The sequence below is a fragment of the Manihot esculenta genome, chromosome 12, assembly GCF_001659605.2.
Source record: "Manihot esculenta cultivar AM560-2 chromosome 12, M.esculenta_v8, whole genome shotgun sequence".
In the NCBI taxonomy this organism is placed as follows: domain Eukaryota; kingdom Viridiplantae; phylum Streptophyta; class Magnoliopsida; order Malpighiales; family Euphorbiaceae; genus Manihot; species Manihot esculenta.
The window spans coordinates 855978-879271 of record NC_035172.2 but is presented as its reverse complement, the minus strand read 5'-3'; the positions used below and the strand labels follow the sequence as shown (position 1 = coordinate 879271).

At 36.5% G+C, this 23294-nt stretch overlaps 3 protein-coding genes across 4 annotated transcripts; all 3 read left to right on the top strand.

Moving 5' to 3' along the window:
- Nucleotides 1-208: 208 nt before the first annotated feature.
- LOC110628269 (glucose-6-phosphate 1-dehydrogenase 2, chloroplastic) lies at nt 209-4971 on the top strand. The gene is made up of 10 exons (XM_021774845.2): nt 209-677; nt 1018-1253; nt 1382-1476; nt 1636-1750; nt 2518-2723; nt 2806-2955; nt 3042-3162; nt 3250-3479; nt 3562-3762; nt 4249-4971. The coding sequence occupies exons 1-10, from the start codon at nt 476-478 to the stop codon at nt 4496-4498; spliced, it is 1806 nt and encodes a 601-aa protein (XP_021630537.1). The 5' UTR covers nt 209-475; the 3' UTR covers nt 4499-4971.
- Nucleotides 4972-7244: 2273 nt separating this feature from the next.
- LOC110627392 (transcription factor TCP20) lies at nt 7245-8862 on the top strand. The gene is made up of 2 exons (XM_021773683.2): nt 7245-8559; nt 8659-8862. The coding sequence occupies exon 1, from the start codon at nt 7449-7451 to the stop codon at nt 8346-8348; it is 900 nt and encodes a 299-aa protein (XP_021629375.1). The 5' UTR covers nt 7245-7448; the 3' UTR covers nt 8349-8559; nt 8659-8862.
- Nucleotides 8863-12180: 3318 nt separating this feature from the next.
- On the top strand, nt 12181-15181 carry LOC110628888 (ACT domain-containing protein ACR4). Of its 2 annotated transcripts, none has more exons than XM_021775710.2 (7): nt 12181-12464; nt 12625-12670; nt 12770-12884; nt 12979-13046; nt 13604-14203; nt 14380-14484; nt 14570-15181. In XM_021775710.2, the coding sequence occupies exons 1-7, from the start codon at nt 12391-12393 to the stop codon at nt 14909-14911; spliced, it is 1350 nt and encodes a 449-aa protein (XP_021631402.1). In that variant the 5' UTR covers nt 12181-12390; the 3' UTR covers nt 14912-15181. The 2 variants fall into 2 exon arrangements, with proteins under 2 accessions (XP_021631402.1, XP_043818151.1); XM_043962216.1 differs by having other exon boundaries at nt 12183-12464; nt 12569-12670.
- The last annotated feature ends 8113 nt before the right edge of the window (nt 15182-23294 follow it).

Sequence of the window (23294 nt, the reverse complement as noted above, 5' to 3'; positions counted from 1 at the left end):
GTAATTAATATATAAATTAATTATTATAAATTTATTTTATTTTTAAAATAATTTCATTAAAAGTATTTTTTTAACATTTAATAAAATTTAATACTTTTAAAACAGATAATAATTTAATTAAATAATTAAGGTAGTAGTAAACGCTTATTTAACCTATTTAAAATCATCCTGATTACCATCGTCAACCTAATTGAAAAGGAATCAAATGTTTATTCCATTTGTCTTCTTCGCAAAGACTGAACCTTTATTTTATTTTTATTTTTTTCCATCTCCTCTCCCCCAAAGAGTGAACAGAGAAAAAAAAACTGCTGTTGGCAACCTTTCGGGGATCTCAAGGGCCTGACCCCTCGATATTTCCGAAGCTGTTTTAGCAATAGTCTCGGCTGCTACCTTCCTCAGAAGCTAATTTCTCCTCCTCCATCTCCAATAAATTTCTTCTCACACAAGGAGGAGGATAAGAGATTCAGTCACGGAAATGGCGGCTCTTTCTTCAATTAACTGTCGTTCTTATTCATATTCGTCTTTTCTTTCTTCTTCTTCTTCATCGTTGATTAATGGTCAGCAATTTCAACGACTAAACTTATCTTCTTCTGGGATTTCTAAGAGGTTTTTGCCTGATAAGCTGTTCTCACAATCTCGAAAGTATTTATACCCAGGTGTTGTTCTCGTGCAAGATGGTTAGTTCTGTTCTTGTTTTAATTATTCACCATCTCTCTTTAATTCTTAAGCTGATTTGGGTTTGTTTTATTTGCTGCTTTTTTTTTTGAACAACAAAAAGGAAATTATCCATATTTTGGATCGATTGTCAACTTGATTTTATGCGCCGTGTGATAATTGAAAGAGGTCCATGAATCTATTTACCCTAATATAATTATGTATTTGTGCAGCTGAATGAAAATGAAACACTATATGAATCAGAAAGTTGTCAACTTCTGTCCTATATTTGCTAGATGGTGCATTTACCTTGAAACGCCTATCTTGTTTTTGTTCTTTCTTAAAATGGCATTTTGAATGTAGGTGCAGTGGCCGTTCCAGTAAACCCGGTAGAACAAGAAACGTCTTTCAAGAATGTGAAAGATGGGTTATTGTCTTCAATAACATCTGCTGAAGAATTAAAACAAACAGCTGGTTTTGATACAAATAAAGACCAATCAACTGTTAGTATCACTGTGGTTGGAGCCTCTGGGGACCTTGCCAAGAAAAAGATATTTCCTGCACTTTTTGCACTTTACTATGAGGATTGTCTTCCCAAGGTTTAATTGTGATTCTGTTCTTTTGTGTATGACTTGAAAGTTTATTTCAATAATTTTGGTTAGTTTTAAACTGATGTTATGTTTGTGTTAAAATTTGTATGCTAAGTTGTGGAATCATTTGGTTGTAGCACTTCAGTGTGTTTGGTTATGCTCGGAGTAAGATGACTGATGCTGAACTTAGAAACATGGTTAGCAAGACTTTGACTTGCAGAATTGATAAGAGGTGATTGGCTTCTTGCTTTCTTTCTTTCAAAGCTTACATGTAGCAGTGTACATTAAATGGGAATGGGTCTCATTACTCATACTGATTTTTAGTTTTGAAATGTTTAAACTTTAAAGTTGTTATTAAGCATGATATCTATTGCTGCTTCTGGATTTCCAGGGAGAATTGTGGTGAAAAGATGGACGAATTTCTTAAGAGATGTTTCTACCATTCTGGTCAGTATGATTCTGAGGAAAATTTTACAGAACTAGACAAGAAGCTGAAAGAACATGAGGTAATTTAGGGATTTAGTCCAGGAATTTTGGCATAACAAATTATTTCTTTAAAGCAGTAGCTGATTAAGTTAACTGATGCTTATCGTGTTGGGCTAACTTTGCAAGAAAATTATTGCTTTTGATATGATGTATCATGGAAGTGACTTATGCTTTATTACTCTCATTATTTTCTAATAAAGTGCATTGGATGCTATGCCTTTTATCATGCAAAATTCCCTCTTGCAAAGGGAGGGCTTCAGTTTATAGTAGACAAAGATATAGACCTGGTGTATCATACTATTATCTATTCATGTATATGGGCGACATAACATTACACCCTGTTGCCCGTTCTTGGCAACTCGTATTGGAGTTATCATTTCTGGACTGATTGCAAAGAAATGCAATGTAATTTTAAGTGATGAGGGTTCATGTTCATAGTTTATTTGTTTGTGCAATGCAAATTGACTTATTCATATATTAAATGTTAAGAGATATAGAAGGGCAGAGTTTGTCTTGCAAATTGGTGGCTACATGTTAACATGTGGGAGTTCAACTGTATTTTTTTTTTTATCACTGTTCATAATTGCATTATTCTTATCATTGTTTATCATTATTATGTTGGGTTCAGAGCTTTTGCGAGCTTGTTAACCACATATCTACTGGGTGCAATAAGTATTTCTTTGTTGGCTAGGATATTATAGCATGTTGGATCCTCTTGTCCAGTATTAAGGTAGGATAGAGGGGTGTTTTGATGGCTTGAGAATGACAATGAAATTTGCATATGCAGGGTGGGAGACTTTCCAATCGTCTTTTTTATCTATCCATTCCTCCAAATATTTTTATTGATGCGGTAAGATGTGCAAGCATGTCAGCTTCATCTGCTAATGGCTGGACCAGGGTCATTGTTGAGAAACCCTTTGGTCGAGATTCAGAATCCTCGGCTGCATTAACAAAAGCTCTTAAGCAATACTTGGAAGAAGATCAAATATTTAGGTGGAGTTCTTTGAATTTCAATTGGCTTTTATTATTCTAAAAATATAAATCTTATTCTGATCTGATGGACATTTGTTTTCAGGATAGACCATTATCTGGGAAAAGAGCTGGTTGAAAACCTCTCTGTTCTCCGCTTCTCCAATCTTATTTTTGAGCCCTTGTGGTCAAGGCAGTATATAAGAAATGTACAGTTAATATTCTCTGAAGATTTTGGCACCGAAGGACGTGGAGGGTATCTTGCTCTCTCAAACTGTCATGTAGATTACAGGCTATTTCGGGAGCTTATGATTGATTTTCTTCTCTCTTGGTTAAAACTAGGTACTTTGACAATTATGGGATAATAAGAGACATAATGCAGAATCATCTGCTTCAAATACTTGCCCTTTTTGCCATGGAAACTCCGGTCAGTTTGGATGCAGAAGATATCAGAAATGAAAAGGTTTTGTTAATAGCCTGAAATCCAACTTTTTTAGTTGCCATTCTTTGGAATTTGTAGCTGAATATCATATTGCTTGCTGAGTTGCAGGTCAAAGTTTTACGATCAATGAGGCCTATACGACTTGAGGATGTAGTCATTGGGCAGTACAAAAGTCATACCAAAGGAGGAATTACTTACCCAGCCTACACCGATGACAAGACTGTGCCAAAAGACAGCTTAACTCCAACATTTGCAGCAGCTGCCCTTTTTATTGACAATGCAAGATGGGATGGAGTGCCTTTCCTTATGAAAGCAGGCAAAGCATTACATAATAAGAGGTGTAGCATTAGATACTATTCCGATGGCTAGGTGGTTTAGGTCATTAACACTTAACACATGCAATTTTCTTGTTCTCCTCAGGGCTGAGATTCGTGTACAGTTCAGGCATGTGCCTGGTAACTTGTACAATCGGAACTTTGGAACAGATCTTGATCGAGCAACAAATGAACTGGTAATCCGAGTGCAACCAGATGAAGCTATCTATTTGAAGATTAATAATAAGGTCCCTGGGTTGGGAATGAGATTGGACCGAAGCAATCTACATCTTCACTATGCTGCAAGGTATTGAAATTGCATGAAACAAAGAAAGAAACTGTGTTAACTTATGCATGTGAAAAATAGTTGGCTTCTCATAAGCAACCTTTTGAAACTCCTCTGGACAAAAACTCCACTAATATTTTGTCATATTATATATCATAAATCGGTGAAATTATATTTGTTTCTGTTTTTATACGTTGAGGCATCATGTATTTTTTTACAATCACAACTGAACCAGTTTCTGTCAACAATTTCAAGCTTGGTTGAAACTTGAAAACTGAGTAAGTGGTAAAAACAATTATAAAAACATGATTTTGACACATCTAGTGTTATGTTAAATTTATATGCTAATTGCCTGATTCTCGAGTGCTCGCATTTCAGCTTATTATTATTATTATTGTTGTTGTTGTTGTTATTGTTATTGTTCTTTTATTTCTTCCATCCAATTTCTGAATGATTTGTACTGCTCCACTTAATGGTATTTGTGATCTTGGCTGGTATGTCTTGTAGATATTCCAAGGAGATTCCAGATGCATATGAGAGGCTCTTGCTAGATGCCATTGAAGGGGAAAGAAGGTTATTTATCAGAAGTGATGAACTGGACGCTGCTTGGTCACTATTTACTCCTGTTCTGAAGGAGCTTGAAGAGAAAAAGATTATTCCCGAGTACTATCCATATGGTAGTCGGGGTCCTGTTGGGGCTCACTATCTTGCAGCAAAATACAATGTCAGATGGGGGGACCTTGGCTTGGAACAGTAATTCTGTGAATGTTGTTTTACATCGGTAATGCGGTAGGATAGGACCTTCGTATTTCATAAACGTTTTATCTGAGTGGTTAGATAGCAAACTCCTGTCTACAACGCCATGGGAGGTCAGCAGCAGCAAGCTGTGATGTAACAAGTGGAACGTGTGGACTGTCAAGGAACATTAGGATTATCCTTTTTCAGGTTTGAGTCGCAGAACGCTCTCTTTGGTACTTGGTAGATGTTAAATTACAAAAAATGCACTCAAATTTTGGTTTGGGTACAGCTTCTCTTTCTTTTGAAAATATATAGTTCACAATCTTGAAATTCATAGCACTAAAAGTTACCAAAATAAGTTAATATCCGTAGTACTGGAGTCATCTCTATGCTGTAATCGTAATGAGTTTACGGAAGATCTGAGATGGACAGTTGTTGTAATATTATTACACTTTTATATGAAAAGCTGATTTGCTCAAGAAGATTCATCAATTTATTTGAATCTATAGATGAAGTTTCATCTCATATGGTTAGCTCTGAGGTAAGCAATCAAGGGGCTGCAAGTTGTTAGCATTTGAAACCAATTGTATGGCATACCTTCCCTTCTGTTACAATTTGTTTGTCTTCTTTGCTTCCATGAATGTGAATGTGAGCTAGCTAACAACTTGTAATACCTAAACCCACTTGCTGCTAAAGATTTTGAGCCTTCATATGTGTGTGCTGTATTCTTATGTCATATACATCTTTATTTTTTTAAAAAAAATTCTTAGGTTTTCAATCCCTGACCTCTTTCATTATTGATAAACATTCCATCACTGAACTGTTAATTTTTTTTTCATCTCTAAAGCTATAAAATTATATACACACGCACACAGATTCCACAGTACACAGTTTCTACTTAATGAATTTGTCATTGTATTTGCAGGAAGAAAACAAATTGCTTTTGCTGAATTCAAGGTTTCTGTTACTAGAGAAAAGACAACCAACATGACTACTTCTAACCAGAAGCTTTCTTCACAATAAATGAATTGAAATAAGAATTAACAAAAGAACAATTAAATTTTTGTAGATTTCTGAATTTTAATTAAGGGCATATGATATTTTTTTTCCTCTTGATTCTTTTAATGATAAATTATAAATTAGAGAAAGCTTTGAAATTTGACTGAAAATTTTCATTGTTGGATACTCCTGTCTAGGTATATGTGAATTCATCCTAAAACATATTTGAGCCTGAAAATCAGAGCACAAAAGAAATTTAAACACTATCAAGGACCAACTGTGAAATCAATTCATTCTATTTCTTATTAAAGAGAATAATTATACAAGAAAATAAAATTTATAATTAAATATATTTTTAGCATAATGAATTTCAATTTTGATGTCAAACTCTTTAAGGAAGGAAATCTGGTGATATGTGAATGGGAAAATTTAAAGAAAGCCTAATTTGTCCCAAATGAGCAGCACATGTAAAAATAAATAAAAAAATAAATCATACCTACCCATTATATTCACCAAAATCAATTGGGTTCTCTTCTTCTTTCTTCTTGTCCTTAAGAAAGTCTAAGTTACAGCTAAGTTGAAATTCACATGTTGCTTTCACACTTCAAAAACCAATAATTGAGGAAGAAAAAAAGGTCTCTCTTTTAGACTTTTGCCAATTCATTTTTATGATTATGGTTATTTTATTTAGAGAATAAAAATTTATTACTATGAACAATTTGTATTTAATCAATCTTAATATAAATAATTAAATACAATAAGAAAAGAGTAGAGTAGATTAGTCAATTTCTCAAGTTGTTCTTCCAATAACATCAATAGTGGAGTGCAAACTAAGGTAGATTAATCAAATGTTTACACACTCATAACTCATAATTAATTGGAAATGGACATTCTTCTCATCTTACACAACACACAAAATAAATCATTACATGCCTGTCTTTCACAACTTTATGCTAAGAAAATGATTCCCTCTCCCTTTCTCTTATACAAAAACTATGCTTTTCCTTTGCATGTCCATTCACATTTGCTTATCTAGAACATCCAACTATCTACATACCCCATGTTTCATGATTGCCTTTAAACAATATTTAAAAATAATAATAAAAAAAAACCTTAATTAAAATTAATCCAAAATAAGAGTTTAACTTTATACTTATTTGTACTAAATACACCAAATTAATATAAGAGAGCTTTCTCATTAGTTCAAATAATAATATTAAATTTGTCTATATATAGCCCTATGGACCCATTCCACAATCTTCAATGCTTCTTCTACTAGCAAACCATGTGAATGACTCGAGGCATAATAGACGGGTGATTGCCATAATTTTCAATGATAACATTGTAAGATAAAACAACAAATTTCTAGGACATCACTTATACCATTGTCGGAGACTAGGACATGGTGAAAATTGCCAATTTTCAACTCTATATCTGTCTTCATCCTCTCAAATTTTCTCTTTTGTACATTGCCTACTTCTTGCTCCAACCTTTACTTGTCTCTTCCTCATCACAAGATTGATATATTTAGTAATCAACCTCAAGTAAAAACAAGTCAATAATTAATTTATAATTCTATTATAAAATGCAATCGTTTTCAAATTATAACCATTTGAATCATCTGTGCAATTTATAATTTTTGAATATAATTAATTTTAATTACAGTAGAAAAAAAATTCCTCCACTCTAAAAATCATGGATTATAAATATTTAAAATGTAAGACGAGTGAAAGAATAGATTAGTAGATGATTCATGATTGAAGATAAAAACTCAATACCAATTGGTCAAAAAAAAGACAAATGCAGTTATCTAAAATCATTTAAGTAGTAACTTTAAGTTGAAACATTGTGATTCTAATGTTTGAAGAAGAAGCCAAATGGATTGACAAATCAATTGAGAGGACAAGGAAGTATATGCCTTTTGAGGTCACATTCTTCAATCAAGGAGGCCCCTATTTTCCTATGTTCCCATGGAATCGAAGGGCTCAAATCACCATCAAAAATTGTTGCCCACCTTCTTGAATCCTCCCCCAAATCCAACCATGGCAGAGAACAACATCAACAACAAGAACCCAGCAGAGATCAAGGATTTTCAAATTATGATCGCAAATAAAGATGATAACAAGAAACAATTAGCACCTAAGAGAAGCTCCAACAAAGATAGGCACAAGAAAGTGGATGGTAGAGGAAGAAGGATAAGGATGCCAGCTCTATGTGCTGCAAGGATTTTTCAGCTCACAAGAGAATTGGGTCACAAATCTGATGGTGAAACAATTCAGTGGTTGTTACAGCAAGCTGAACCATCTATTATTGCTGCAACTGGTAGTGGAACAATTCCTGCTTCAGCTCTTGCAGCTGCAGGGGCCTCTGTTTCTCAACAGGGGACCTCTGTTTCTACGGGATTGCATACAAAGATAGAAGGGCTGGGACCGAGTATTGGGTCCAGAGAGAGGGCCAATTGGACAATGATGACTAGTAATTTGGGAAGACCTAATATAGCAGGTGGGATGTGGCCCTCTGCTGGTGGAATTGGAGCAGGATTTCTTTCAAACACCAGCCAGGCAGCTACCAATTTTGGAAATGAAAACCCCAACAATTTGCCAAAATTTGGATTCCATGGGGTTGAATTCCCAAATATTAATATGGGTTTCATGAGTCTTTACTCCATGTTTAGTGGTGCTAATCAGCAAATTCCAGGTTTAGAGCTTGGGCTTTCTCAGGATGGGCATACTGGGTTGTTGAATCCTCAAGCTTTGAGCCAATTCTACCAGCAGATGGGACAGAATCGCAGCAGCCTAAATTCCTTCAACCAGCAACAGCAGCAGGAGCAAAATCCTGATGAGGATGACTCTCAAGGCTCAAGACGTTAGAAAATTGAGATAGAGGAGTTTCTGATGGAAAACTTTATTAGGAATGAGTAGCATTGTAGAAAGACTCAATTATATCTCACATGATTTCTCTTGGCTTTAATGACAAGAAATCAGATGAGTGAAATGAATTGGGGGTCTGAATAGTTTTCTGATACTGAGATTGGCAGCCAGCTGCAGATCAGCAGTTTCATCAAAGTCTGCAAAAAAACAGGTACTTCTTCAGTTTCTTCAAAGTCAAAACATCTGATTTTTATGGGTTATTAGTAACACTACTAAATAATTATTATTCCTTTTGATTTGTGAGATGCAGGATGAAATTGTGAAGAAAACATGGTTTGAAGATTGCATTTGAGTTTGTTTCAGGTTATTATTATTATTTTTGCAGGATGTGTTATATATTACAAAAATATTTGCAATGTTAGGTATGTGTTCTCTATTTTTTCTTGCTTTATCTGGATCAAGAAATGATCTTTTTCTTTAATATCTAATAAATGTTGAAAAAGTTTCCACTTTCTCCACTGTTTCTTTCAATTTCAGTAAGAGATTGCCATAAAATCTTTAGCTTAGGCATTTCATGCACACTGCAATTGGTTTTGATTACTTGCAATGTGAATCATGCGAGTCTTCAAATTAGTGTCAGTTCGTCAGCTATTTTTAGCCAATCCAATAACCAATAGTAGGTGCTGAGGAGCATTAACACCCAGAAAAATGGTTAACAGCCAACATCCAAGAATTCTGTCAGTAGAATGGAAGTAATTCTAATCTTCCCACCTCAGAGGGCAATCAGTTTATTTCCTGGATTTTATATATATGTATATATATTTTCATGTTTCGAATTTAATTGATGGAAAGTTTATTTTTCATCAAATAGATATGATATGATTGCTTATCAGCATCACTCGCCTTGTACATACAGATTTAAATCTCTATATTCCACACTCATGGTTTCATATTTTTTCCAAATCTCATAATAAATTTTAAAAATACCCATAATGTAGGTGAACTATTCATGGGCCTTTTTTTGAAAAAAAAAGAAAAAGAAATGATGATTCATTATCTCGAGCGGTCATCAAACAGAGCACAGAAAGGGAGAAAACATTGCCATGTGGCCAAGACCTGGCAGGTTCAATTCCTCCTGGAGGTCAACCATCCTGGCTGCACCAGCCCAGCATTAAATCTAGAAGAAGCACCCTCCACAAATCACAATGGTGGAGCTAGGGGCAGATATAAATTTTACTATTATTCTCCCTACTAGTTTATTAAACCCTCATCTATTACAGCTTAATACTGATATTTATTTTTGTTAGACTTAATAGTTAATCTAGCTCATTATTTATTTATATATATAACCTATTTTATCTATATATCTATGCTCATTAGTTGAATTAAAGGAATCTGCAGAGAGAAAAACCTTTCTTTCTTAGAAAAATAGAAAAAAGAGAAATTCTCCCAACCTCATCACATTCGTGGGCCAAGTACATTATGATAGGTTAGAAAAACTTGAAATGCACATTCAATTTCACCTAGAAGTTGGGCAGTTGAATTTGTAAGCTTCCAAAAAAACAAAACAAAAGAAAGAGAAGTAAGACAATTGGGACAAGTGGGTTAGTCCACAACGACACAAGAGTTTATGGTCCAATGGATTGGGTCTTTGGACCACTTATATGCTTTAGGATAAAATTCTGGTTTCAGTCCATTAAGGATTTATCTTCCAACTATTTTATGTTTGTTTTTATTCTCTAGGTTTCCTATATATGCCAACTGCTCAAGGATTCCATATTCTAAAAACATCATCTGCTGATTATGATGTTTATACTCTTTTCTTTTCATGCCTCTTCAATTCCACATCATCATTATTTTTGAATGATAAATCCAAAAAAATGTATTTAATTAGAAAAAAAAGAAGACTTTTTCTATTTATAATTTTAAAATTATTTGGCTAATTGATATTTATTTAAGAAATTTTTAGTGGATTCGGTATATCGTAGATCTACAGGTGGATTTCATTTATTTTTTCATGAAAAAATCCACTTATTTGTATTTTGTCTTAATCTATAATGAATTGAAAATAAATATTTTTCTATTCTTTTATCAATAAATTTTATTAATTTAAATTTATTAAAACTAATAGCCACAAAATTAAAATTGATTAAGAAGAAGAGATGAAAATTCAAGTCAACTTTCCCTGATTCAGAAAAGTGAGCAACATAACAGGGTTAGAAGCAGAAAGGTGGGGTTCACTAGTGCAGGTTGGCTGCCAGTGGGAGACTGCATCAGGACTCAGCAATGAGCAAAAAAGATAAATAAGAAAATAGGGAAAAAAATGGCAATGTAACACAAGGCAACCAATCCCATTTTTTGCATATGAAAATGGCCAATCCAAAAGTACAAAAAATCATGAGCAAGAAAAGCCCAATCACATGGCTCACTTGCCAAAGCTGGTGGCCTTTTTTTGTATCCTCTTGATTCCCTTCAATACCCAGATCCTAAGGCATTGTTTGAGGCTTCTTTTTCTTTTAAAAATTTATTTTAAAAGTCAGAGATTCACCATTTGAGAAATATACCCAAAAGATTAAATTAAATTATTTTATAATTAAAAGTTAAAAGGTAATATACAATAGCTTTATGTTGTATAAGTGAAATTATTTATCATTGGGAAATAAATAAAAATAAAATTTAGCATGGAGAATGTGTAAGAGGAAAATAAGATCATTCATGTTGCATGTGATAGTGGCCAAAATGTGTAGACAACCTACCCACACCAACAAACCCTATCACTGAAAACTCATCCATGTGAGAATCACGTGCAGAACAAAATCAGATATGGCATTAATTGTTACCCTTCATTATGGTATGTGTGTGCTTGCAGTGTTGATGGACAAACCTCTTCTTTCCATTTTGCTCCTTTTATATACGGAAACTAATTTTTATATATTATCATTCTTTATATTCCAAGGAGTGGGGATGATGAGGGATACACAATTACCCATAACTAAAATACTAATAAAAAAATGAAGATTTTCCCTTTGATGGAAAAATTAATCAAAATAAAGAAAAAGGACAAGTGGTCAATTATTCTACAAGTTGCCAAACAAATGAAATCAGAGGATTGGAAATATTTTTAAATTATGAAAATACACAGATTTAGGCAATTAGGCATAACCTACAGCATAGCAGAATCCTACCAGATATGGAAACCTAACAGCTAGTGAGTAGTGAGAGAGAGAGAGAGTTAAGGGCTTCCCTTAAATTTAAGGGCAAGAGAGTGTCCTAAAACCCCCAGCAAAATCTAACTAGATATCTAAATCATAAAATGGTTAGGCCAAATGGGACGTATACATAAACATGAAACACAAGAAAATCTTGATTAGATTTTGCTGTGATGCTTAGAAAAGGACTAAAAGTTAAGGGTAGGGGTGCCTTTAATTAAAAGACCTTTTCTCTATAGTACCCTACAATCTTCTCTGTGAACCAATTACCATAAAAGCAAAGACAACAAAGATTAGGAGACAGACCCTTGAATAACGAAAACAGAGAGATTTTGGTAAAGTACCCTACAGAAACAGGGCTATAAAACAACACTTGGCTAATGCCATTAACATTTTAGCAAAGCAAAAACAACTAGCAGAGCCGGAGCCACAGCCGCCTTATGAGACAAGCCAGGAGGACTGGAGGAGGAGGTGGATGGGGCCCACTTCACCAGCGACAAGCCAGGATGGCAGGGTCCTACTGTCCCATGCTCTGTTTTTTTTTTTTTTAATTGAATTGAATTGTGGTTTGTTTATTATTATTATTATTATTATTATTTGTTTGATACTGTGTCTTTTTTAGTTAAGTTTAGGTCCCTCCAAAACTCTTCGTCCAACTCAAGAGCCACCAGTACCATTCTCCACCACCCCAACAAACACATAGCCACAAACTGAAACTCAGAGTCCAAAGGTACAAAGTGTAAAAAGAAACAGAGCTAATCCATCTCTCTACGTCTTTTAAGAGACTCCCCCTTCTTGATTCTTACGAAAATTTCTCACCTTTTATCCTTCAAATGGATTGTTGGTCTCCTTCTCTCGCAATGGATGATGAGTTTGAGAAGCTCGTGATTCGAATGAACCCTCCGAGGTATTATTATCTTTCTCCTTCTTTTTGTTAATTGAGAATTCAAGTGGGTTCTCGTGTTTTTCTTGAAATTTTCATTTCGCCGGCTGACATGGTGGATTTTCAAGGTTTATAGCCACATGGGTATGTGATGCTGTTTCTTTTTCGATCCTTTGAATTGCAGGGTTACTGTCGATAATGCGTCGAGCAGGAAAGCCACTTTGATTAAGGTCTTTGATAAAATCATTTTGATTTGTTTGTTATCATTTTTATCGGAGATTCGTTAGATTACTTAAAATTGTGATTTTTTTTTATGTGATAATTTTCAGGTCGATAGTGCAAATAAGCGAGGTAGCTTGTTGGAGGTGGTTCAGGTTTTGACTGATTTGGATCTTATAATTAGACGAGCTTACATTTCTTCTGATGGGGAATGGTTCATGGATGGTTAGCTTTTGTCCCCTTGCTTTCCATTTAATTTTGTGGGTTTCTAACTCATTGCTGTATGGTTAATTTTCTTGTTTTCACTGGTTATTTGCAGTGTTTCATGTCACAGATCAACATGGGAATAAGCTCTCGGAGGATGATGTGGCTGAACGAATCCAACAGGTAGATCTGCAAAACCAGTCTCCATCTTTTTGAACTTTAATTATTGTAAATTAAGAATATATGGTGAAAAACTAAGCTTCTTATGCGATTCGAATGGAGTTTAGATTGATTTCGTATTCTAAGATAACCGTAACTTGAAATCTTGACTGTATTACAAAAATGAATCATGGCCCTTGCCAGTCAGTTTTGTTCTTCTATGTTCTTAGGTTTCCTGGCCTTTCCTTCAATTTTGAAATAATGGTAGAGTAATTCTTGATTTTATATATATTTTGAGTCTCATTTTTTCCTATTCAATGCTGAGGATCAATGTGTTTAAAAAGGAAAAAGTAGTTGAAGAGCAGTTCATAAGAGCAATATGTCCGTCTATAAAAGTGATGAAAGAAACAGAACCAGTCTTTTCGATAAGTTATTTTGAATAATTGAGATGTAGAATACAATTATTTTTGCTACTTCAAAGCCCTGATTGATGTTTGGTCTGTACCATGGAAGTTCAGCATCATTATTTGTGGAGCCAACTAGTTCAATGTCATGTTGATGAGTTAGTTTTAATGTCACAGTCGCTGGGACCAAGAGCACGCAGCTTCCGGTCCTTGAGACGGTCTGTAGGTGTCCAAGCTGCTGCAGAAAACACAACCATAGAATTGACAGGAAGAGACCGCCCAGGCTTGCTTTCAGAAGTTTTCGCTGTTCTCACTGACCTCAAATGTAACGTGGTGGCTGCAGAAGTCTGGACCCACAATTCACGAATGGCATCAGTTGTTTACATAACAAATGAAGCTACCGGATTACCTATTGATGATCCTGATAGACTCGCTAAGATCAAACATCTCCTCCTATATGTTCTGAAGGGAGATAGAGATAAACGGAGTGCAAATACGGCTGTATCTGTGGGTTCCACTCACAAGGAAAGGAGGTTGCACCAAATGATGTACGCTGATCGTGATTACGATATGGATAATGCCGATTGTGGATCACCAAGTGAACGAAGCAAACCTCTTGTAACAGTAGAAAATTGTGCAGATAAGGGATACACAGTTGTGAACTTGAGGTGCCCTGACCGCCCTAAGCTGCTCTTTGATACTGTGTGCACATTAACAGATATGCAGTATGTTGTATATCATGCGACTATCATAGCTGAAGGGCCAGAGGCTTATCAGGTTGTTCTTAATTCTCTCAACACGCACTTTTAAATATTCCGTTATGATAATTGAAAACTTTACTTTTCAAAAAAAAGATCATTCTCAATGATGCTCATTCCCTTGCAACCTATGTGTTTGTCGTGATTGAGCTGAAAATTTTTCCTAGGGTCTCAATTTTGTTTCTTGATGTACAGGAATATTATATCAGGCATGTGGATGGGTCCCCTATTAGTTCTGAAGCAGAGAGGCAAAGAGTGATCAACTGCCTGGAGGCAGCTATTAGAAGGAGAACTCCTGAGGTACAAATGTTTGCAACTTCAATGCTGATCTCCAATTTCTCCTTGTGTGGTTCGTAATTCATGTTCTCGACTCCTTGTAATGCAGGGTATGAGACTAGAACTTTGTAGTGACGACAGGGTTGGCCTTTTGTCTGAAGTGACCCGCATATTTAGGGAAAATGGTCTCTCGGTCACTCGAGCAGAGGTAACGACCAGGGGTTCACAGGCTGTGAATGTTTTCTATGTGATTGATGCATCAGGACATCCAGTGAAGAGCGAAACGATTGAAGTAGTTAGAAAAGAGATTGGACTGACTATACTCCGAGTGAAGGACGATGCTCAATCAACTCCTCCCCAAGAAAATGGGAGATTCTCTTTGGGTAATCTGTTTCGATCTAGATCAGAGAAGTTCCTTTACAACTTAGGTTTAATAAAATCCTATTCTTGAGCAGCTTATTAGCTGAAAGTAGGTTGTTTCAGGTTGTGTACATTGTTAGTATAGTTTGGCATAGCAGCAAAGATTATAGGTTTAGGTCAATCAGGTGTTGATCTTTGGATGATTCCTGGACTTGCAGCAAATTTCAAGTTGTAAATCTTCATGTGAATATCTTTTCATATAACTGTTGTATTTCTGTGTGGGGAATCTATGAGCCATGGGCATAAACAAGAAATTTCAATGTCATATCAGGGAGCAGCCAGGACAAGGCTCTTTGTCTCATTTAAGTATAGCAAGTACAGGATGCATAGCATTTCAGAGAATAACAAGTGATTGAAATTGCCAATCCAAATCCAAATTTACTCCTCAGTTTCTGAAGTCAATTTCTTTGATGGAATTGGCTGAAGTTTCGAGATTCTTCTCAGTACAGAAGTGGATTGAGAAGGTGGAGATTCTTGCTAAGTGTAAGGATTACTTTTTACCCACCAAGAAATAAATAAATAAATAAATTGGTGATGTGGAATTTATGGTGGATCACTTCTCTATCTGCCTCTAATATTATATAGTAAAAAGCATTTGGAGATGACATTGTGAAGCATTTTTTAACTAAGTGGTGGGTGGTCATGACTCATGCTTGGATGACGCTTTGTGTTCATCAGCACCAATATTTGTAGGGGTGTAAATGAACCAAACCGTTCGTGAGCTATTCGAGGTTCGATTCGATAAAAGCTCGATCGAGCTCGACTCGATTTCTAAACGAGCCAAGCTCGAGCTTAATTTTTAGGCTCGTTTAGTAAACAAGCCAAGCTTGAGTTCCATAGTATTCGGCTCATTAAGACTCGTGAGTTCGGCTCGTTTCTGAGTTCATGAGCAGGCTCGCGAATAGGCTCGTGAACAGTCTCGTTAAGCAAACTGAAATTACTATCATAAGAGAAATAAGCTCAAACCCTGCATATACTTTAATGAGCCAAATCTAAATTTTTTAAAATTCAGCTCTATATAGTTTAGTTACACTCTTAAACTTGCATATATTTGGATCATTGAGATTTAAAAACTCATCTTTATAAGTTTACATACTAATTTGTAGATATACTTATTTAACTAAAATTATTTTAGTTTTAAACTTATTAGTTTTAAACTAAAACTTATTATACATGTAAATAAATTAAATTACTCGTGAACTATTCGAGATTCAGCTCGATTAAAACTCGACTCAGCTCGATAAAAGCTCGACTCGTCTAAGCTCGTTTGCTAAACGAGCCAAACTTGAGCTTCTTAATACTCGGCTCAAGTTCGATATGAGTAAAGCTCGAATTCGGCTCGAGCTCGAAAAAATTTTAACGAACCAAGCTTGAGCTCTTCAAAACTCGACTCGGCTCGATTCGTTTACACCCCTAAATATTTGTACGGCTAATATGTTTTGCTCAAATAAATATTTAATTTCATCAATATATAAAAATTTAAAACACAATAAATAAAACTTATATAATTTTTTGATAATATAATTAATTTATATTTAATTATTATAAATTTTGATATCTAGTAGATTATAATTTTGGTTAGATATTTAATAATATAGTATCAATTAATATAAGCCAACATCTTTTTATTTACTTTTTAATGACTTTATTGAAAAGTTTACTACAAAAACACTAATCACATACCAATTTTCTATTCCTTATGGCTTTCCGTATGTTACACGTGTTTTATGGAAAAAGCTTCTATTTAAGGAAAAAACAATATTGCTAAATAGCAGTGATTATTATCCCAAATTTGATTTAAATATTTTAAATTTTTGTAAAGAATCAATAATTTTTAATGTAATAATATTATAAATCATTCAAACATTTATTGAATTTTGGATTTAAATCACATTCAAAACCATTAGAAAGGACATAGTACTAAAAAAAACAACTTGAAGATATTAATTAAAATATTATTGTAAAAGCAAAATTAAGCTGAATTTACTATGATTTGATCAAAATTAAAAATTTACACCAAATGAAAAAAAGGGTTAAAGACAAAATGAAATAATAATGATATGATTAATAAAGAAAAGCAATTAGGAACAAATTATAAACTTAGGAGTGATGGCTAATGATTTTGTAATTACACTTTTTTTTTAATGAGCAGAACAGAACAGAAGACAGAAAAGTCACCGACAGAATCTCAACGGGGAAGGGAGAGACAGGTCCATCACGCAACTCCACGCCCACATGATGTGTCGTTTTCGCTTTCATGTTGTCTGAGTACACGTGTCAAGATTAGGATCACAGGTCACTAGCAGCCGCCAGTACAGGAGGGGCCCGTCGTTTTGAACAGTGGCCAACTTGCATCTTTCCAGGTGGGGTCCACTGGAAGGTATCACGTGGCTGAGGATTCTATAGGATCCTCCTCGTAGCACGTGACTGAGGAGCCCAAATCCAACCCAAACAATGTCTAATGTCGTCATCATTTTTGCACTTTCCATACAACCTACTCATTACTCAATTAGTTTTTTTTTTTTTTTTTAATTGCAGATTAGGACTCATAAAATGATTGCTGATGTCTATATTATAAATTTATTTTTTTAAATAAAACAAGTTTAATAATTATTAAATTTAGCTATTTTTATTTCATTTTAAATTACTTTGAAATTTTCAACCTAAGTTTACTTTAATTCAAAATGAAAATCACAAGATCAGTAAAAACTTAAAAATAATCCTAATCACGGGTCAGTTTTGGGCGAAACCGTCAATTAAATGGACTTTACGGTTTAAATCAATTTCGATTTGAAATGTTTTTAATTTGAAGCAGTTTTAATTCAATTTTGTTTTAAGATTTTAAAAACATTGATGATGTTAATCTAATACATTGCTTAATTAGTTTATATATTTAACATATTATAATTTTTGAAATAATTTACTAAATAGAGAGTGAGATATTGATACAGTGAGCAAAACGAGCATTAAACTATTAATAATTAACAAAGTATTACAAATAAAAACTGAAAAACAGAGAGAATATTGAATATAAAATTGTTTTAAATTGAAATCAAACTTAGAGTTGATTTTCCCTCGATAATATGTTCACATCATAAAATTGGAAGGATTTGAACTTCGAACTTCATAGTATACGTTATTCTTTCAAAACAAGTGTCATTAAATTGGAGACAAAGCATTATCACAGATGTAACGACTCGGAAACGGACCGCTATCGGCGCTAGGATTCAGATCGATTTAAGGTCGCTAGGACCCGTAGCAAATCTGCTATACTCTCTGAATACCTATAAAATCTCATACATGATCATACATTTTTTGTAAAAACATAAAATTTTGCTCTGTACCAAGGCTCAACCTGTGCATGCACTATCTCTGTACTATAGAACTCCTTACTAGAGCTCTCATCATTGCTCTAGACGGGTTAAAACTCTTGATATGTTAAGCCTGGTTTTCATACTCATAAAAATACATTTACATAAACAGACCATGTATACAAAAAGGGATTTACAAAACATATGGGTCAAGCACACTACTATACTCTATACAATACTAAAACATCTCTTTACAATATTACATGTCCACACTATGCTATTACACAACTCTTTACTCTTCATGTACTCTGCTGAACTCCCCCTGTACTCTGATCCTGCAAGACTGGGGTTAAGGGAGAGGGGTGAGCTATATTAGCCCAGTGAGTAGAACAATAAAAACATGTTAATAAACATGCTCACATGAAATGCATCACAGCACAAGTAATCACATACCGGATGGACTGAATCAAAAATCCCTCAGTGCCCGGCCCGCGAAGGAGCTCCTCAGGACTTTATTATACAATCAATAGTACAAAAGTACTCTGTGCCAGGTCCTCTCGGGGCTCCTCAGGACTTTACTGTGCCCGGCCCTCAATGGGGCTCCTCAGGACTTTACTGGGAGGGCTAATGAAACAAACTCTATGTCCGTCCGCAAATACAAGAAATAATGCAATGCACATAATAGTGACTTCTAATGCAATTAATCTATTGCATAAGCATGATGCATGAAACATGCTAAAAGCATTTGATTTCTCAATTAAAAGGATTACGTTTAGTTCCACTCACCTCTGACTAACTCTGTACTGCTTTTGAAACAGTGCTCACTGCTGATCTCTTCGGTTCCTCTGGTCCGTTCTTACACAGGTGGACTCAAATAAGGGACCAAACTAACTCAAGAACATCTCTATAAAACTCCCCAAAAACCCCCCCTAAAACAAGCAAGGAAAATATGCAAAAGAAGGTTGGACAGGGCACTTTCGGCGGCAGGTTCGGCGGCCGAAAGTCCCTCCAGAGCCGAAACTCAGGTATTTTCGGCGGCACCTTCGACTGCCGAAAGTCCTTTCCAGAGACGAAAGTCCCAAACCTTCGGCGGCACATTCGGCGGCCGAAACTCCTTCCAGAGCCGAAAGTCCAAACTTTCGGGGGCGAGCTTAGGCAGCCGAAACCACCTCCTTAGCATGTTCGGCGGCCGAACCTTCCTTCGGCTGCCGAACCTTCCTTCGGCGGCCGAAACTGGGTTCTCTAGTAAGGCAGAACCCTGCTCTGCCTCATGCAAAACTTCTCCAAACTTCCTCATACATGCAACCAACAACTCAACAACTCAACAACAAACATATACTCAAGTACATGCACAAAGGGGTCCAAAACTACCTTAAAACCCCAACAAACATCACAACTCAACACATAAACATGCTTTCACCAACAATCAACCAAAAACCCTACTTAACTTAATCATGCATTTCTACCCATACAACTCCATAAAACATGAAAAGAAGATAAGAATCTACACTTACCTCTTGAAGATCGAGAGGATAGGTGATCCTAACGTGGAGATATGGAGCAACTCTCTCTCAAAGTCTCCCTTTTATTTTTAGCTCAAAAGCTTCAAACAACATGAAAACTTATCAAAACTTTGAAAGATTTGAAGAAAACAGGAAGATCACCCAAGGAAGATCATGGTCTCACCTCTGTCCGTGGAAATGGAAAGAAAAATCTTATCCATTCACCGACCTATGGCCTTTTATAGGTGGCTGGCCAGACCACCTTCGGCGGCCAAACGTGATTCCAAAGTCATGCATGTTCGGCGGTCGAACATCACTTTCGGCGGCCGAACCTGGCTTTTCTTCCTTGGTTCTTTTCTTTCAAAAACTCATTTTCTTTTACACTTAAAACATTAAAACTTACTAAACCACATTCAAAAACATATCTATTACCCTTCTAGAGGATTCCGACATCCTGGATTCCACCAAACAGTAGAATTCCGATGCCAGACTCTAGCTGGGTATTACATTCTCCCCTCCTTAAGAACATTCATCCCCGAATGTTCCTCAAACAACTAAACACATAAAAAGGAGGACAAACGAACCTTAAAACAGATACGGATATTGCTGGAGCATAGACTCCCGTGTCTCCCAGGTGCATTCTTCAATATTGTGGTGGTTCCAAAGGACTTTCACCATCGGAATTTCCTTATTCCTCAGCTTTCTGATCTGCGTGTCTAGGATCCGCACTGGCTGCTCTATATAGGTGAGATCTCCAAGGATCGCTACATCAGGCTCACTAAGAACCTTACTCGGATTTGACACAAACTTTCGCAACATGAAAACATGGAATACCGGATGGATCCTCTCCATAGAAGCAGGTAAATCCAGCTTATACGACACATTTTTGATCTTCTGCATGATCTCAAAGGGTCCAATGTATCGTGGAGCTAGCTTACCCTTCTTCCCAAAACGAACCACTCCCTTCATTGGAGACACCTTCAGCAATACCAAATCACCCTCCTGAAACTCTATCTGCTTCCTGCGGACATTTGCATAACTTTTTTGTCTGCTCACAGCAGTTCTGATTCTCTCTGTGATAATGGGCACTACCCTGCTAGTGATTTCCACTAACTCCGGCCCTGCAAGAGCCTTCTCTCCCACTTCTTCCCAGCAAACAGGTGATCTGCACTTCCTCCCATAAAGAACTTCATATGGAGCCATCCCTATGCTAGCATGATAGCTGTTATTGTAGGCAAACTCCACTAAAGGTAGATGTTGCCTCCAAGAACCGCCAAAATCTAGCACACACATTCTGAGCATATCCTCTATGGTCTGGATGGTCCTCTCTGACTGTCCGTCAGTCTGAGGATGGAAAGCAATGCTAAAATCCAACATTGTGCCTATAGCACTCTACAGACTCCGCCAAAATCTGGAGGTGAACTGGGGTCCTCTATCTGACACTATAGACACTGGAACCCCATGCAACCTTACTATCTCTTCCATATAAACCTGTGCCAACTTATCCACAGAGTAATTACTCCTAACAGGGATGAAGTGAGCAGATTTAGTCAGTTTGTCTACAATCACCCATATGGAGTCTAGTCTGTTGGACACTGCCGGTAACCCCACCACAAAATCCATAGCTATGTTCTCCCATTTCCACTCTGGAATCGGTAGTGGGTTAAGCATTCCAGCCGGCTTCTGATATTCCAGTTTCACCCTCTGGCAAACCTCACAGGCGGATACAAATTGTGCCACTTCTTTCTTCATAGCTGGCCACCAATACACTCTTTTCAAATCCTGATACATCTTGGTGGCTCCAGGGTGAACACTGTACCTGGCATTATGAGCTTCCCTCATAATGTCTCCTTTCAGACTTATGTCATCTGGTACACATAGTTGATTCCCATAGCGGAGGATCCCTTTGCTATCAAATCTGAACTCTGCACTGTTGTCCGACTGAACAGTCCTGGCAATTTTCACTAATTCAGGGTCCTCATGCTGTTTTTGAGCTACCTGCTCCAGAAACACGGGTGTCACTCTCATCTGTGCTATCAACGCACCCGTACCAGACAACTCTAGCTGTAGCCCTTCGTCGATGAGCTTATAAAACTCCATCACCACTGGTCTTCTCTCTGCTGCTATATGGGATAAACTGTGAAGTGATTTCCGGCTTAGGGCGTCTGCCACAACATTCGCCTTACCCGGATGATACTGAATCTTGCAATCATAGTCACTGAGCAGTTCTACCCATATTCTCTGCCTCAAATTCAGCTCTTTCTGACTCAAGATATATTGTAAACTCTTATGATCTGTGAAGATCTCGCATTTAACCCCATAAAGGTAATGCCTCCACATCTTGAGTGCAAAGATAATTGCCGCCATCTCTAGGTCATGTGTGGGGTAATTCAACTCATGCTTCTTCAGCTGTCTAGAAGCATAAGCAATCACCCTATCGTTCTACATCAAAACACAACCCAGTCCCACTCGGGACGCATCACAGAACACTGTGAAGTCCTCATTACTGACGGGCAGAGCTAACACCGGTGCTGATGTTAATCTTTTCTTTAGCTCTTCAAAGCTTTCTTCACACTGGTCCGACCACACGAACCTCTGGTTCTTCTTGGTCAGTTTGGTCATAGGAGCGGCAATCTTTGAGAAGTCCTGAACGAACCTCCTGTAGTAACCTGCCAGACCCAAAAAACTTTTAATCTCTATCACTGTGGTGGGTTTGGGCCAGTTAGCTACAGCCTCTATCTTCTTGGGGTCTACCTCAATACCTTCTGCTGATACTACATGCCCCAAGAATGCGATGCTCCTCAACCAAAACTCACACTTAGAGAACTTGGCATACAAGCCATGCTCTCTCAAGGTCTACAGAACTGTTCTCAGATGATGGGCATGCTCCTCTGCATCTCTGGAATACACTAAGATATCATCGATAAAGACAATAACAAAGTGATCCAGATACTGGCTAAAAACTCTATTCATGAGGTCCATGAATGCTGCAGGGGCATTAGTCAACCCGAACGGTATTACTAAGAACTCATAATGCCCATATCTGGTTCTGAATGTTGTCTTTAGCACATCTGCCTCTCTGACTCTCAGCTGATGATACCCGAATCTCAGATCTATTTTAGAGAAACAATCTGCTCCAACTAACTGGTCAAATAGATCGTCGATCCTAGGTAAGGGATACTTGTTCTTGGTAGTGACCTTGTTCAACTGTCTATAGTCGATACAAAATCTGAGGGATCCATCCTTCTTTCTGACAAACAACATTGGAGCACCCCAAGGTGAGATACTAGGGCGGATGAAACCTTTATCTACCAACTCCTGCAACTGCTCTTTCAGCTCTTTTAACTCTGCTTTGGTGTCATCCTGTAGGGAGGGATAGAGATCGGTCTGGTACCAGGCAGCAATTCTATTTCAAAACATTAAAACTTACTAAACCACATTCAAAAACATATTTATTACCCTTCTAGAGGATTCCGACATCCTGGATTCCACCGAACAGTAGAATTCCGATGCCAGATTCTAGCCGGGTATTACAACAGAGGTCGCTTAGACTAGTAGAACCAATCATTCATGCATGGATAATAGCCCTTGCGGTCGGGCT

Coding starts and splice junctions, on each gene's coding strand:
- LOC110627392 (XM_021773683.2), top strand. CDS start 7,449: ATGGAATCGAAGGGCTCAAATCACCATCAAAAATTGTTGCCCACCTTC.
- LOC110628269 (XM_021774845.2), top strand. CDS start 476: ATGGCGGCTCTTTCTTCAATTAACTGTCGTTCTTATTCATATTCGTCT. Junction 1,751..2,517: donor AGAAGCTGAAAGAACATGAG/GTAATTTAGGGA, acceptor TTGCATATGCAG/GGTGGGAGACTTTCCAATCG. Junction 3,763..4,248: donor CATCTTCACTATGCTGCAAG/GTATTGAAATTG, acceptor TATGTCTTGTAG/ATATTCCAAGGAGATTCCAG.
- LOC110628888 (XM_021775710.2), top strand. CDS start 12,391: ATGGATTGTTGGTCTCCTTCTCTCGCAATGGATGATGAGTTTGAGAAG. Junction 12,885..12,978: donor TGGGGAATGGTTCATGGATG/GTTAGCTTTTGT, acceptor GGTTATTTGCAG/TGTTTCATGTCACAGATCAA. Junction 13,047..13,603: donor TGGCTGAACGAATCCAACAG/GTAGATCTGCAA, acceptor TTAATGTCACAG/TCGCTGGGACCAAGAGCACG.